The sequence below is a fragment of the Symphodus melops genome, assembly GCF_947650265.1.
Source record: "Symphodus melops genome assembly, chromosome: 7".
Lineage (NCBI taxonomy): Eukaryota > Metazoa > Chordata > Actinopteri > Labriformes > Labridae > Symphodus > Symphodus melops.
The window spans coordinates 21,760,148-21,773,882 of NC_136697.1; the positions used below are offsets into that span (position 1 = coordinate 21,760,148).

The 13,735-nt window shown below is 41.0% G+C and overlaps 1 protein-coding gene across 1 annotated transcript in view; it reads left to right on the top strand.

Annotated features, from left to right (window-relative positions):
- st6galnac3 (ST6 (alpha-N-acetyl-neuraminyl-2,3-beta-galactosyl-1,3)-N-acetylgalactosaminide alpha-2,6-sialyltransferase 3) overlaps window positions 1-13,735 on the top strand; it is a 70,235-nt gene that overhangs the window by 19,496 nt on the left and 37,004 nt on the right. The window contains exon 2 of the mRNA XM_079349002.1: window positions 6,626-6,823. Coding sequence (XP_079205128.1) covers window positions 6,626-6,823 — 198 coding nt within the window. The remainder of the gene's footprint in view (window positions 1-6,625; window positions 6,824-13,735) is intronic.

Here is a 13,735-nt window from a genome sequence, read left to right on the forward strand (position 1 = left end):
TGAGCCTCTCATTGTTTCAATACCCATCACAATAAACTCTTACTTAAAAAAAACTGTTAGTATTTGTGAGGAATTGTATTCTGTTCATGCCCTGATAGAGCCTGATGGAGTTGCCATTTGATTTGTAAAATACACATACATCTAATGTGAGAAATGTTTTAATTCATCACACAGGCTGAAGTGGAACCACTCGTACAAATCGCCTGTTAATTGGGACAATTGCTGCAGCGATGTCTACAGAAAGTGACTGTCCTGTAGGTACTGAGCAGAAACGTGTCACAGCCACGAACTGAACATTAAACATTCCCTCCAAGTAAGGAAGTACCCCTTTACTTCACTACATGTTATAATACCACACTGTAAACGCTAGTGACGTCGCTTCAGTTAGCCGTCGAACACGTTGTCTGTGTTCTTTCATGAAACATGTGACATGTAGAGGTTGCAGTAGGACGAGTTTGCAGAACAAAAAGAAATAGACTTGAAGCGGAAAAAAGAAATCTGATAAAAAAAAAAGAAGAGCAGACTGCACAGTGACGGGACGCTAAACAATCAGCTGCTGTTTAAACAGAGGGAGTTGATCCACAGCGTGCACGCTCTCTATGCAGCAGTTCGGCTGAGACACTGTCCATACGTGTTTGTTCATATGTTACTATATTACCACATTTGGAGACAGGAAATAATAATAATACAGAAACAAATAATAATAATTCTGTTCCAATCATCAATTCCATGTTTCCCATCTTTGCTGTTTATAATATGCTCGAGTCAAAATAGTGAACGTAAAGACGGGTGCACTTTTTGGGCTCGCTTCCCTTCAGCCTCCCAGAGTTGTTACTGTTCGTTAGTTTAATACGGCTCTGTAAAAGTCTGCATGCATAATGTCTTTCATTCGAATAGAAGATAACAAGATTGGAATTGTGTCTGGGACATGGAAGTCTTACCCTGGATCTGGGTGCACAAAATAATCTGTTTGAGGGAAGGAGTGGTTTCCGTGACCCCCCCCCCCCCTTAATTTGGATTGGTTAGTGAGGCAGAGGTGATATTGAATTAAAACCAACACTTACAGACTGAGAGACAGTTTCTTTCCACAGGCAGAAAAATCACATCCCTCCCTACCAAACCCTTAGAAAGCTGTTGTTACTGTTTACTGATGTGCTGCTTTAACACTATCTACTTCAATTCTTTAGGAGGTTTTAGACCAAGGATAGCTCGGGATTGAACGTTGTGCTTTCAGTGTTATCTGTGTGTTTGTTATGCAGTTTAATTAATGTTTCTGTGTTTTATCTGTGCTGCTGCTAACAAAGAGCTGCAAAACTTTCTTTGGTTGTTTTTATAGCAATGACAAGAAAGATTGATTCTGTTCTCGCGGTTGCCCTCGGTAACAGCTGCGCTAACAATAAAATCAGTTGAAAATAGCTCGACTTTGGATCAATGCAGTGTTCATAAATGTTACTTCTACCTTAGCGAGTAATTTACAGTGTGACTATTTATTAAGATTTGACAGTAAATATGAAATAAATGAAACAGTATGTTATCTGCTTAGCACCAAACAGCAGTCAAGCTCAGTTAGCAGCTAGCTTATTAACACTGTGGAGCAATTGTTTAAACAGAGTTAAAAACTGGCGTGTTATTTATACTTTGGAAAAGACCAAAAGTCATGATAAAGTAGTGTACACCGAACTGATGATTGTAGGAATCTGTTTGCTAACAGGTCTGCCGTATCCATTTTTAAAGGAGCAGTTTGAAGGATTTAGCGACACGTAGCTGTGAGGTTGAAGATTGATCTCCTCTTCCCCTTAAAAGCATTCAAGAGAACATACAAAAAGTCACCATGAAAGGGCCGATCTTTGGATCTTTGTCTTTCTCTTTCTTTATTCAGGACTTGTGTAAAAACACTGCTGCGTCTGTAGTCTTTGAATCGTTGCAGTTTGTCTCTTCTTTGGTAAATCAAATAAAGTTTTTATTTGAGAGGATTTCACACTAATCGGAGTGTCCAAAAAAAAAATACTCTTTATTCCATTGCTAACTAACTTCACTGTATTCAGTGCTCCTACATTCTCCTGGAGGGGACACAAAGATGGTTCATTACTTCACTTCATTACGTGTGTACATTTAACTCTTGAATGAGGTTCACTTCACCACACGCTGACTTGCCCATCACTAACACTTTAGCTTTGGACCTACAGTATATAGTTGTAATGTCGGAGAGGCTGCAGGAAAATCACAGCTCTTTCATGTATCGAGTCCCAATTATGAAGTGAGATCAATGCCCCCCCCCCCCACACACACACACACACACAGTGGGGTATATAAAAGCCAACTCAAAGCTTTCAATGGGGGTTGTGAAATTCTTGCGACCATAAGTGGTACTGCAGTTGATGGCCATCATTGCCTGATTTGATGGTCACAAACAAGGTCATAGCGGGCACATATTGGAGTCATATTCCATCGGAGATGTTTTAACATTGATCGAAAGCTCTAATGCTGAAACTTTATAGCCTCTCTGTTGCCTCACTGCTGCTGTTAATGGGCCAAAACCCTCTTTACTGTACTCCCCTCCTCAACATCCAGCCTTTCAGCTCCTCTGTCAAACGGCTCAACAGGCCAACTAGTGATCACCCTGATGGATGAGCGAATGAGGAGGAGAGGAGTCATGAGTCCTGCACTCGACTCGAGCCGGCGGAGGTTTCAGCGCCCCGCTGCACCCACGCCAAGAAGTCCAATCCAGCCTCCAGACTTTGACACATCATTTCCTCTGTGATTTGTGTCTGGATGGAGGTTGAAGGAGACAAGGACATTTTCAGATCTCATGAGAACAGGTGGATGTCGTGGCGCTGCAGACTGAGCCGAAGTCTGTGTGGTTTTTTTTTCTTTTTCCTCGCCCTCTCACATACCGTGAACAGCCCTCTTGCTTTGTGAAGTATCGGATTCATGCTCCATGATAGACTCATGATGACAAGCTATTACATCACATTTCCAGAGAATGAACAGTCATTCCTTTTCTTCCCTTCTGAGATGACAGCACCCACTGACAGTCTTTTCTGAGAAAGTGGTATCCGTTATTTAGTACAGAAAAAAAAAAAATAGGAAAAGGGCTATCAAGATTTCCCATTTGTCCTCTTTGTGCTGTTTCATACTAAATCAAAGCGGAGACCTCTCTGTTTGTGATCAAAGATGGACAGTAATTCCATGAAATGATGTGTGATGTAACACACATGTAATCGGTAAAATGCGATAGGCTTGTCAGGGCAGCAAATGGTCACTGTCTTTTTCATCCAACCCCCTCGCCCGCCACATGTTTGATCTTGTCTCTGAGGAGAGAAGCCCGCGGTGCCTCCCTTGGGACGTTTGATGTCAGAGATCAGAGTGCGTGGCGGTGCAGACCCTTTGGTGGTGCAGGGCTTCACCATTACCGTGTGCCACATCCAATCTTCTCAGCCATCAGATAACTTCAAAGAATCTACCAAACACCACCTTCCCAAAAGTATCCAGACTTTCCCAGCGGTGTTGTCTGTAAGATTAGCAGCATGTTTTTTGAAGTTTCCTAAGAGAGAGAGAGAGAGAGAGAGAGAGAGAGAAATTCATCTGGAGCTCCGTTGAAATCTATCATCACCTCAGGCTGCGAGGAGTCGTATCACAACATACGTTTTTTTTTTCATCTCTGTCTGATTCCTTCTCTCTTCTGTGCATTGATCTGCAACTCTGCCAATAGGCTTCTCCTCTGTGAGACCGTTCCTCATCCTGCTTCTCTAATCCATTATTCATCACTCCTGGCTCCTGCTGCCAAGCCATAATACCTCTTACCTCCAGACAATCATTGTGCTCTTTTGCAATGTATGAAACAATGATGGCCCAGCTTGCTGTCCTGGCAGAAAAGCTGATTCAGAATAGAGATAATCAATTATTTGAATAATAGACAAAAAGTCCCTGATCCTCTGAATTTGATAAAACAAGTCCGACAGTCTACAGACATGTTAACGGGTTTATGAGGCTGTATGCTTTGAGCTCATTGCTAAAATCACAGTCATAAAATGGTATGTGAACATACAGGGGTTCAGCATGCATATTATATAAAGTTTTCATCATCCTATATACAGAATGAACCTGTTTTAAAAATAAGCATCAACTAGCCTGCTCACATACTTAATTTTTTTTTTTATATTTTATTGTTTTATTTCAAACGTGAAGGTGACAACAACAAGATAATAATAAGTAAATATTCAACAAAATATTTGTTTTTTTTTTAAAGTAACATGTCCGAAAAGGACTAGTAAGAATAATAAGTTTAAACTTAAACAGGTAATGAGGTATGATACAATGAACTTCTTTTTGGGGGCAGGATGACAGAAAAACTTCTTGCCAGTTTTGAATGAAACTTAGTTTTATGAACAAACCTGTCAAATGTTGTATCAGGTCTGACTCACAAAACAAGCAGTAATATTTCCAGATTGATTAATCCTCCCCACGTTCCTACTTTGGCTTCTTCATTCCTCTCCAGTCCACGTGTAATAAAAACACTTGATATCTCTGCAGTGCTATTTTCACATGATAATCCAGCTGAAGCCATTGTTTCTTCATTTGAAGGGGGCGGGGTTGTGAATATAGTTTTAGATTGGTGCATTGACTTACCAGTACAATTACTCCATATTACACTACTGTATATTTGAGGCTGTTTTTGAATTCTTTTAGTTTTGTACATATTTCGTGGGAAACTTGTAGTGTTGCCTTGTCATAAAGAACAGGGCTACGATACTATACGGTAGAGTGCGATATGATACACTTCCTTGTCGCCTTGGGGAAATGTGTCTTGGACTCCAACATTCAGCTTCTTCCATGAACTATTAACCGTGACTAAAAGATGGTAGCAGAGAGATTACAATTTTGACCTCAGGAAAGAGCTCAGTAAAGTGAAGTAATCACCAACATCCTCTGGATCATCCTCTGAGGGCCATCAACGTCTCCACACACTTTCCTCCTGACCCATCCAGTAGTTAGGAACTTTCAGTCTGGATCAAAGCTGTGGGCTGACCCAGAATGCCTTTCTGTCACAAGCTTCTCGTATACGCCATCTCGTCTTTTTCGAAGCGTTACGACTCAACCTCATCATGAAAAGGAGAAAAGTGTCAATGGGCAGAGATGATGTGTCCTTCTCGGCAAAGTAGGAGGACTTCAGAGAGATCCTTTCATACTTCATACATCTGAAGGGAAGAACAGCTGAATCTGAAATGCTGGTCTGATATAAGACTCTCTTCTTTCTATGTCGTGTTGGCACCCTGCTTCTTCAGAAACGTCTGCTCACTGTGCTCTCGTCTCTCCGTCTCGCTGGTCAGACAATATCCAAGCAACACGAGTGACAAACACTTTTTGTGAACCCTCGTTTGTCTTTTAGAGTTTGTTCTCAGACGGATCTCCTTTTCTGCATTGTGCTACATAGGTGTGACTCAGCTCGCACATCTGCTTTTATCTGGAGGTTGTGCGGCACAGTCTCGTTCTGAACATTTTACATGTACAGCACAAGATGGCTTCCCATGTCTTCAAAACTCCCATGCAAACCGACAATGACGAACTTGGACTAGCGGTGGCCTCATTACTCTGTTATTTAGCATGCACGCTCCGATAATGAAGCGTTACATCAAACAAAGCTGTAGTGTTTAATGAAGGACGAGGTCTGTACCAGCAAATAGACTGAGAATGATCTGACAACTCACAAACAGATATGAATCATTAGTGACTCAAACTGTATAAAAAAAAGTTACACACGCCCTCTAAAGAAAAGAAAAGTACTTAAAAATACCCTCTAATTGAATTCACATGAAGTGCACACTTACTGTGACATGAACAAATATAAAACATTATCACAGCTGGATCAAAGATAATTGGTTTTTATAAAAACATGTTGCATCTAACATAGCCCAGCATGAATAGATGTATTTTTTTTTCTTCTAGATTTCTATATTTAAAGTGTGAATAATCCCCTGTTGCTCTGCAGTACATGCTGTGTCATTATATTGTAATGAGCCTCACACAGATTTGTAGAAACATTTGGTCACAGTCTGGTAATTGGTCTGGTAGCTGTAGAGGTGCCAGTTCACTTCCTGAGCAGTGCGGAGTCGAGGGCAGCTTCATAAGATCCTGTATGTGTGTGTGTGTGTGTGTGTGTGTGTGTGTGTGTGTGTGTGTTTAGCATGCTCAACAACAGAATGTAAAATGTAAATTTCCCGAGCAGGATGAATAAAGCATATTTTCTTCTTCAGCTTGTTAATGTATAATGAATTTACATTTACATAGTCATTTTATATGATATATATAGAGCATTGCTTTCTCTTTGAATCTGTTGGATTATGTTGTTAAATGTGGACGTATCTGTTGCTTTAGTGTACATTTAAGGATTTGTCAGGTGTTCCTGTTTGTGTTTTTATGATGCCCCTGTGAAACCTTCATTTCTTTGTTTGTGATTTCATTCAAGTTACATTGAAGGAATAAAATGAAGATTCTTGTTATTCTTCAGTTTCGGTCTACGATTGCTGCTTTTATCACACTTGACCACTCTCTCTCTCTCCCTCCCCCCCCCTCCTCTCTCTCTCTCTCTTTCTCTGTCTCTCTCTCTCTCTCTCGCCCTCCACAGAGGAAGTCGGTGATCGCCACCAGTCTCATCGTGGCCGTGTCGCTCTTCGTGGTCGTGGTGAACTACTCGGAGAAGCCTTACTTTCTCCTTCAGCCAGTGTTCGGCCAGACTTTCAGCAGCCACTGGATGTTCTCCAAGCAGCAGCCGTACAAGGCCTTCAAGCCTCACCTGGGCTACGTTAGCATCCCCAAACAAGAGGTGAGGGACACAAACAAAGCTCTCACATCCACACAAGCCTTCGTCTGTGTAACCTGACTCAGTCTCCATTTAATCTGCTTTTGACGCTCATGACGCTCAGTTGCATTTCTTTACATTTCATCTCATCAACATTACTTGACTAACATCTCATCAGTTCACTTTATAAATATTCTTTGGGAGAATAAAAACCTCAAACAACAATACGATACACTGTATCTGTATTGAATACAGACTTTATACCTAACACTTCCCTGATGGATTCACTCTCACTTTGCTCATTAACTATCTTTTATGTTTAATACCATGTTACTTTTAAAGTTACTTAGCAGCTAGCTGGTAAACATAGCAGGGCATGTAGCAGCTAAAATGTGTGATATTTGCAAAACGGCGCTAAAAGCAAAGCAAACTGTTGTTAAAATATGCATGAATCAGCAAGACAGACAAATCCTAATTATTAGAGCGACTCTTTTCTTTGTCTGTCCGATGTGATTCAAGCAAGTATCCTTTAGATCCTGGATCCAAACAAGCTTCAGTAAACAGTCTGGTTCATTTGATCAGTGTGAACAGAAACGTACCGTACTTGGGTTTCGGGCACGATTCATGTGTCTTCGGGAGCTGACAACACAACTGTGTTCAAACAAGGAAGTGGAGCGATATATGGCGTTCTTCTAAAAGGCTCCTGTTGATTCAAAAAGACTTTTATCTGCAGCAACACAAGCCTGTTCTTCTTCTGCAGAGGTAGGAGGAGTAGGAAGAGGGTCGTTGTTGGCGTTTCAGGAAAATAAAAACAGCTGGAGTTAGCAGGACGGACTCCTGCCTGGCAGGTTTTACATACTGCCACGTGCTGTGTCAGACCGTGTACATACAGAAGCGTTCTCCGTCACGGAGCGATGTTACTGGAAACATGTCAGATGTGTGGAATCTTTAACTGTATGCAGGTGAAACTTCAGTCAATAGATCAGCCAACAGAACAGGCGGAAAGCTTCATCATACATAATTAACCTTTTCCTTTATGGTGCGTTCATGTTCTACAACCCGTCATTAACACTAAGCTGCCTTTACACTGCGTCAGCTTGATTATGAAGGTGTATTCAGACAGGTTCATTGAAAACGTCTTCATGTCTCATGTGTACATCATCTCTATGCATTTTCAAACCCCTGTGTCCGTGATCCTATTCTTCTGCCTTCAGACAGCTCTGTGCGCTGAATTCCCCGTACAATTTATGGAAATTGAAATATCAAAGCCTTTTAATTCCCACCACATCCAAACATGAAAAACAAGCTGTGTGTTGGTTGTTTGGGGAGGTAGCGCAAAAAAAAAAAAAAAAATGAACAATTTAAATTCTGCTCACACTGCTCGATATTGTGCAGTCACGCAGGAGAGTCGTACATTCTGCTTGCATGAGATGCCTGCAACATTTCCAGCTTACAGGTTAATGAGGATTGTGCGTTTTTGTCTCTGTTGGCGTGAATCTCGATGCGTCGGTCCTCCGCGGGAAAGTGCTAGCCTTACATTCGACAGGCCGATATTGGCAGATTAATGCAGAGCGTCATCTTCCGCCTCCGGAGAGTTTCATCCGCACAACATGGGCCCAGAGGCAATCATGTCTTACACCAATCTCTACTTGTGCACCTCCCTCTGCCTCCAGACAAGCCTGCCTAAACCACTGCCTCCTCTCTGCGGAGATTTATGCAAATCAGAGGAAAAACTGGCAGCTTCTGCAGAATTAGGCCTCTTTTCAGCTCAAATTCCCACACCACTCAGTTCTTTATATGGAATCACAAGAGGTAGCGATTGGCATAAAAGTCACAAGTCACAAGTGATCTGGATGCTTCTGGCATTATTGACTATGGATGGACAGGGCAGTGGGCGTGTGCTCAAAGTAACGCCCTTGTGCCAGGTGTCCTAAGTGATTACATCCAGAGGGAAAGCCTTTTATATGAGCTGTCAACCTCTGTTAAGCTCACAGCAGCGCCTTCAGAGACGGGAATATTCCCCCGGATAGTGAGGTGTCATTTGTGGCGTTATAAACCTCGAGCTTGCATGTATAATGCATAACCCTGCAGCACTGGAATGGCCCGCCTTATTTCCCTCATTTGATTGAGTCTGCCTCCAGGTGTGATAAATTGTTTCCGCTCTGCTTTTCAGGAGAAATGAAAAACATTAGTCTTGTGGCACTTTACATTCATTCCCCGGGCCAATCACAGACGCAGACAGGAACTCAATATTTTCATTTGGACCTGAAATTTTGAATTTGTGCCCTTTGAAATGTAAACAATAGCCGACAAAGGGAGTGGGGGGGGGGGGATTTTTGTTTTGGATTGCTTTGTGGATATTTTTAATGAGAAATCTTCTTCACCATGTTGCACCAGTCTGTTAATCCAGTAGAGTCAGATTTTACTTTAAGAGCCCCAAATCACAGTTTTAAAAATCTGACATTAAGTTTGTGTCTTACAGATAAATGTTTTAGACGTCACTACCCATGTACAGTGAGTAATTTCACTATCTGCCTCTTGATTTCAGCGTCCCAACTCTCAGTATTGAGTCTGTGTGGTCATAGGCTCCCCTTAATGAAACAGAGATTGGAGTGTTTACGGCCTGTGTACCACTTTAACACCTACCACGATGCATCATTTCAATGTAATCGAGGAGAATCTGAAACAATGCCGCAGATTGTTGCATCTGACAGGAGTGAAAAGAATGATACTTATTAGTGCCAATGAGTACACTGAAGAATTTGTCCCAGATCTCAAAATGTTGTGTTTGAAAGTGTCTATGATTAGACTGAACGTGGTGTCAGACTCATCCTCAGGGGGAGTTGTGTCGTATTCATTCAGGTTAAAATAACTGGGAAGAAATACGACAAAGCCAATCCCTCTGACATTTTCTTTGTCTTTAAGTCGAATAAAGAATACAATAATTAAAACATGGAACATAAATTGTAAGTTCACAGCCTCATTAACAACAGTTTGATCCTTTTTTTAGATCATATTTATTAAACATATACTGTATCTATATTGATGGGAAACACGCCTCAGCCTCCTCTCGATGTACAAAAAGGATTTCGAGACACTCCCCCCCCCCCCTAATGCTAATGAGATCCTGGGTGTCTTCCAACATAGCCGACCTGCAACTGCGAGAGGAAAACACTTCTCTGTAGCCAGCTGAGACGGTCATACAGTGTGACACACGTTCCTAAAAAAACATAAACTACATCTTTTACATCAGAGAGCTCCCTCCCATGTTTCCCCCTGCCAACCAGCGATAGTGCCAGATGATGTATCTGTAAGATAACATATCGGCACTGACAAAGCTGGAAATCGACCTGTAATTTGCGAAGCTGCAGCTCATGAAATAAAGTGAAGCCTTAGTTTTTTCCTGTGCCTTCCTAAGAGGACTTTACAGGTGTAACAGTGTTTTACTTGTTCAGTTTCATGAAGATACTCTGAGAAGAGCACTTGTATTGAATCACTTTTTCCCGTGCAGACAGCTCCAGATCATCACTGGATGTTTAAGAGCCATGGAGACGTCTTACGCTGGGACTTAGCTTCTTAATGTAATCATTGTTTCTTATTAATTTAACTTGTTTAGAGCATTTTAATGATAAGTGAAGTTCACACCCCAGTGCTATAATTTAATGAGGATCGCGTTCCCAGCATTAAGCCTGCTCTTTTTTTCTTTTTTTTTTCTCCATAACCCACTCTATTTTTAACCCGGTCCTATTAAAAATCGGAGGCTTTGCGTAGATTTTGTACTTAACAGAGACTGCCAAATTTATTGGGATTATAAAGTGCACTCAGTTTGAGATTACTGCATGCAGCGCTGAAACGGCCGCGCCATGAACATGAAACTGAAACATCAATCACTGCTGAGGGGATGAAGAGGCCGTAACATTTTATTGATTTACAGGACGTAATCTGCAGAGATCGTGGAGCTAGAGTCCAGCGTGTAAGGGTTTTACATACTTTTCTTAATGCATTTAAATTTGATTAGTGTTCATGGGAAGCTAATCATTTTCCCTGCCAGTTTGTTTGAGATGCAGGTTCTGTCTTTTAAATGTTCCTACGTCGATGCCCTCGTTTGTCGATAAAGTCTCTGGAGTTCTCGCGCAGTCCTCAGATGTTTGGCGTTTTTTTTTTTTTGCTAAATGCCTTAAATAGGGGCAGATGTTTTATCCAGCTGGAAACCCTTGAATGTGTCTTGAATGTGGTTAGCGAACTTGACTGTCCAACAGAGAAGGACCAATCTGTGTTGTGCTGTGAGAGGAGTGATGGAGTTATGAGCCGGGCTTTCGGCAGCAAGGCGATGATGGACGGGCCGCAGACAGCTCAATGCTGCGCTGATATGTGTCTCCACCAGCCTTTAAATGGAGAGCTTCGTGACTGAATCCATACGTGCAGAGAGTAGGCAGGAGTGGGCCGCTGCGCTGGAGTAACTCGTGCAATAGTTATTTCTCACTAGAAAGAAAACCCACACCATTTTTGATTCCTTTCCAAGCAGATGATATTCTGTGTGCACAACAATTAGACATATGAGTGCTGATAAGCCAAGTAGTTGTCATAGTATTGACTGGATTGTCTTTTGGGATTCTGTTTGCACGCTAAAGCTCCCTCGTTTGTTGATTAAATGCACAATATGCCAGAGAGAGTTTCACATTTCTAAACCAGCCCCCCTGAATGCAGCACAGACGCTTGTTTGTATTCAAAGCAATGACATCACAGTTACTCTCCATTAAGCAAATGATCAAACAGGGCTTAGTCATGAAGCAATGTTTTTTTTTTCTTTCTTTCTTTTATAACTTTTTCTTGCATTCATTCACTTAAGTAAGTTTAATCTCATCATAACAAATCAAGCATATTAGCTTCAATTAGTTAAATCTCCCATTTCAAATTCACAGAAAGGCTTTCTCCCTCCCGCGGCAAAGCGTAGCTAAGAGCTGTTATTGAAGATTTATTGCAAATCCCCCTGCTCCAGTAAAGTATAATAAGATGTACAAAAAACATAACCCGTATGATAAATGGCAGAACTCCCTTTGCTTCCCGCCCTCTGCATTGTAGCAGGAAGACTGTTTGTAACCCCTGAGGTCCCGCATTCAATTAACCTAATCAACGTGAGCTCTAAGCACAGTGACATTCATCTGAGAATAATATGAAATAAAAGATTATACCCAGCTATAAAAGCCCTGATGAAGAGTCTCGATGAAAAATATTGAAATGCGTTCTATTTTATGTTTTGATCGTATTAGCCCCTCTGCCAAAACTTCACTTAAATATTATTGCAATCATAAAGTGTATCACAAACAGTGATATCATCTGATGGAAATAAAACATCAGATGCGGTATATTTCAACCACACAGGTGTTTTCCAAAACAAAAGGAATGACCTTATTCACTCAAATGAACTGAAGTTTAATTAAAAGACAAGAGCCGGACCACTTTAATGAACCAATCACTAACATGAGTCAACTCGGACTTGAAAGGGAGGACTTGAGGCGAGGATTCAATCTCGCCTCCCTGTTTCACCGCTCCTTCTCTACCCCTTGGGTGCACTCGCCCACACTCAAGGCGTGTCATCGGTGACGGAGTTTATACTGTGAATCTGTCATTAGCGTTGTGAGTAGTAAAATAGTTGAGTGTTTTTTGGGTTGTTTTTTGGTGGGGTGGGGGGAGCACTGAGGGAATGCTACTTTAAAAATCACGTTAGTTTTCGAAAAAATTACCAACCCTGACTTTAATGAACATCGTTTACATTTTTAGTAAAATTTCAAAAATGATTTAGCTTAATTTGATGATAAGACTTTGTATGTTTTAAAATGATTTTTTTAAAGGGTTAGTTTTGCACTTTTTTACGCCAATATTTGGAGCTAGAAAAGCTAACAGAGGGAACGAGGGATGGTGGGGGCTGGCATACAGGAAAGGAGGTTGGATTTGTACCCAACCTGTGGCCGCCCACTTAGAGGACTATGGCCTCCGGACATTAGGCGTGCGCACTTACCACTAAGATACTGGCACAATTTTGTTTTAAAATGATTATTACTTTAAAATAAAAGTGAATGATTCCTTTGTCCCTTATCTAAAATAGGCATGTTCTGATGGGAGAACATCTAATGAGTGATCACAATCATTTCATATTTCTAAATCTACTTTTGTTTTCCTCACTTTGTTTTTCTTTTCAAAGAGTGTTTTCACTCTTCATTTGGAAAAAGCTGTAAGCTGTATATTGCATAGATTTAGGGTACACATACAGTCTAATTATCTCTGCTCCTCAAGCTGTGAAAGAAAAAAGATAAATCACTTCAGTGTTTGGCACTGTTACATTTCATTTCCTTTGAACCTCTGTTCTTATTATGAGCTTTTCTGTGGCTGCTATAATGTAAGTTGTATCACAGCCCTTCTGATCCCTGACTTACTGGTTAATAAAGACCAAAAGCCCTTACTGTTGTGGGAATGGACTTATTGAGACTTTAAGTCTTTAGAACCTAAAGAGAGTGACCTTTTAGGTTTACGAAGGAAACTGTTCAAGTCGCAAATGTAATTTTTAAAAATCACAGAACAGTTCTCAGAGACGTCAACAGATAGGATTCCTCTCATAGGCTTGTTTCACCCTTAACCGGCACACTGACACCTGTAAGTGTTGGACGTAACTTAATTACATACACATGCCCTCAGGAAAGCAGGACCTGACCTGGACTTAGTTTGATTTGATTCCTAACAGTGTTCGAGTTTAGGCCTGGTTTTGTTTTATTTGTGTGCCATTTAAAGACTTGATCTGAGACTTACTCAAGTCCTTCATTTCCTGTCAACAGGCTTTGATTTGTCTTGGTAGACTGAGGTATACACTGAATCTACTCTTTTTCAATTTCTAGATTTCTCATACTGTATAATTTGAGACGTGTTTTCTACTCATTAAAA